Source organism: Stenella coeruleoalba, assembly GCF_951394435.1.
Source record: "Stenella coeruleoalba genome assembly, chromosome: 5".
Taxonomy (NCBI): domain Eukaryota; kingdom Metazoa; phylum Chordata; class Mammalia; order Artiodactyla; family Delphinidae; genus Stenella; species Stenella coeruleoalba.
Window position 1 is genome coordinate 65,008,997 of NC_137150.1, and position 1,525 is coordinate 65,010,521.

General features: G+C 59.7%; 1 protein-coding gene across 1 annotated transcript; it reads right to left on the reverse strand.

Moving 5' to 3' along the window:
* Positions 1 to 240: 240 nt before the first annotated feature.
* Positions 241 to 750, reverse strand: LOC307186351 (receptor-transporting protein 2-like; the record flags this gene model as incomplete). The annotated part of the gene is made up of 1 exon (XM_079921408.1): positions 241 to 750. One exon carries the CDS (start codon positions 748 to 750, stop codon positions 241 to 243), a length of 510 nt encoding a protein of 169 aa, XP_079777534.1.
* Between the last annotated feature and the right edge of the window lie 775 nt (positions 751 to 1,525).

The window sequence follows — 1,525 nt, forward strand, 5'->3', positions numbered from 1 at the left end:
CCTGGAGAGTTCTAAATCCACTTAGTCCCTTCTCCCCGTGCCCCCACCACTGTAAATTTTAATGGAAGGATCATTAAATATCTCCTAGAGCAACTCACATTCTGCAGAGTAATAAACTGAGGTCCAAAGAGGTGACTGGGCTGTCCAGCGTTATATATTGAATCTGTAGCAGAATCAGGACCACAACCGCATCGCCACTCACACCCCCACGCACCCTCCTCCCACCCTCAACCAGCTCCACTACAGGAAGGTCGAGCTTCGGAAGGAGAACTGCAGGTAGACAATGAGCAGGCCCAGTGAGGCCCAGAAGAGGCCCCAGCGAAGGGAGAAGAAGTTGTACCCCGATGCCTCCCGGGCCCGTGGCTTGGAGGCACCGGAGAAGGTCACGTCCTCCTCCAGCAGCTTCTCGCTGGGCTTCCAATGCACGATGCCCTCCTGGCAGGCCTCGCAGAACTCTCCGCGGTGCCGCCGGTTGTCTTGGCGGCTGGCCACGTGGATGCGGTACTGGCCGCCGCTCTCCCCGTAGCGCTGCTCGCGCAGGCTGGTGATGAGGTGGTCCACCAGGCTCTCGATGTCCTCCTCCAGCATGCTCGACTCGTCCAGCCGCGCCGTGCCGCACTCGTAGCACAGCTGCTTGAAGACGCGCATGCGCACCGAGCCTGCCTGCTGGGCGCGGTCCAGGTACATGTGGAAGAGGATGACCACGTGGGGCGACTGCCAGGTGTGCCAGCACCAGGAGCAGTGGAACATGCGGCGGAGGGAGGCAGGGATGGAGAAGGTGGGCCTTCCTCCCAGCCACAGCCGGCCTGGAGGAGCCTGGAAAGGAGGAGCCCTGTGTGCCTATACCTGGAAGTTGAGGCGGAGTGTTTACCGCCCCGGGGGTACATTAGTGCCTGAGCCGGCGTCTCAGCCTCCTCCTGGTGAGCTGCCCTCGGCCTGGGGCAGCAACCTCAGGAGCCAGATGCTGGAGCCAACTGGCTTCCAGCAGTGCTCTCCGCCTGCCTCCTGCGGGCCCTCCCGTGGCCTTGGTCCCCCCAAGCCTAATGCACGCAGGACATGGGTCTGGACGCTGTGGACTCACTCCCCCCAATCTGGGCCTTACTTCTCATCTGTGAAATGCAGGATAATTGTGTCCAATAAGCATCCTTCTGCTCAGCCCTCCCATGACTCTGATAAGGGGGATGACCACACGTCTCACTCATGCATCCTGTCTGTTCTGGGGCAAAGAGATGCCTCTAGCTGTCCCAAGCACAGATCACCAAGAATCCACCGGATGGCCAGGTGGATGGGTGGCGTGCCAGCAGGGGGAGGACTACAGAGTTTGGTCCCTGCACCTTCACAAAGAACACTCTCCTGTCCCTTGACAAATCATCCCTAGATCCCACTGCAGGCCCACAGAAGAGACTGGAAAGGTGTATCCTGGTCTGCATCCCCCTCCACACACATACACACATGTACACTTACGTACACACAGGCCACTTTGTCTACCCTGGGCCCCTTCGAGTTCCAGCCTCAGGAAACATGG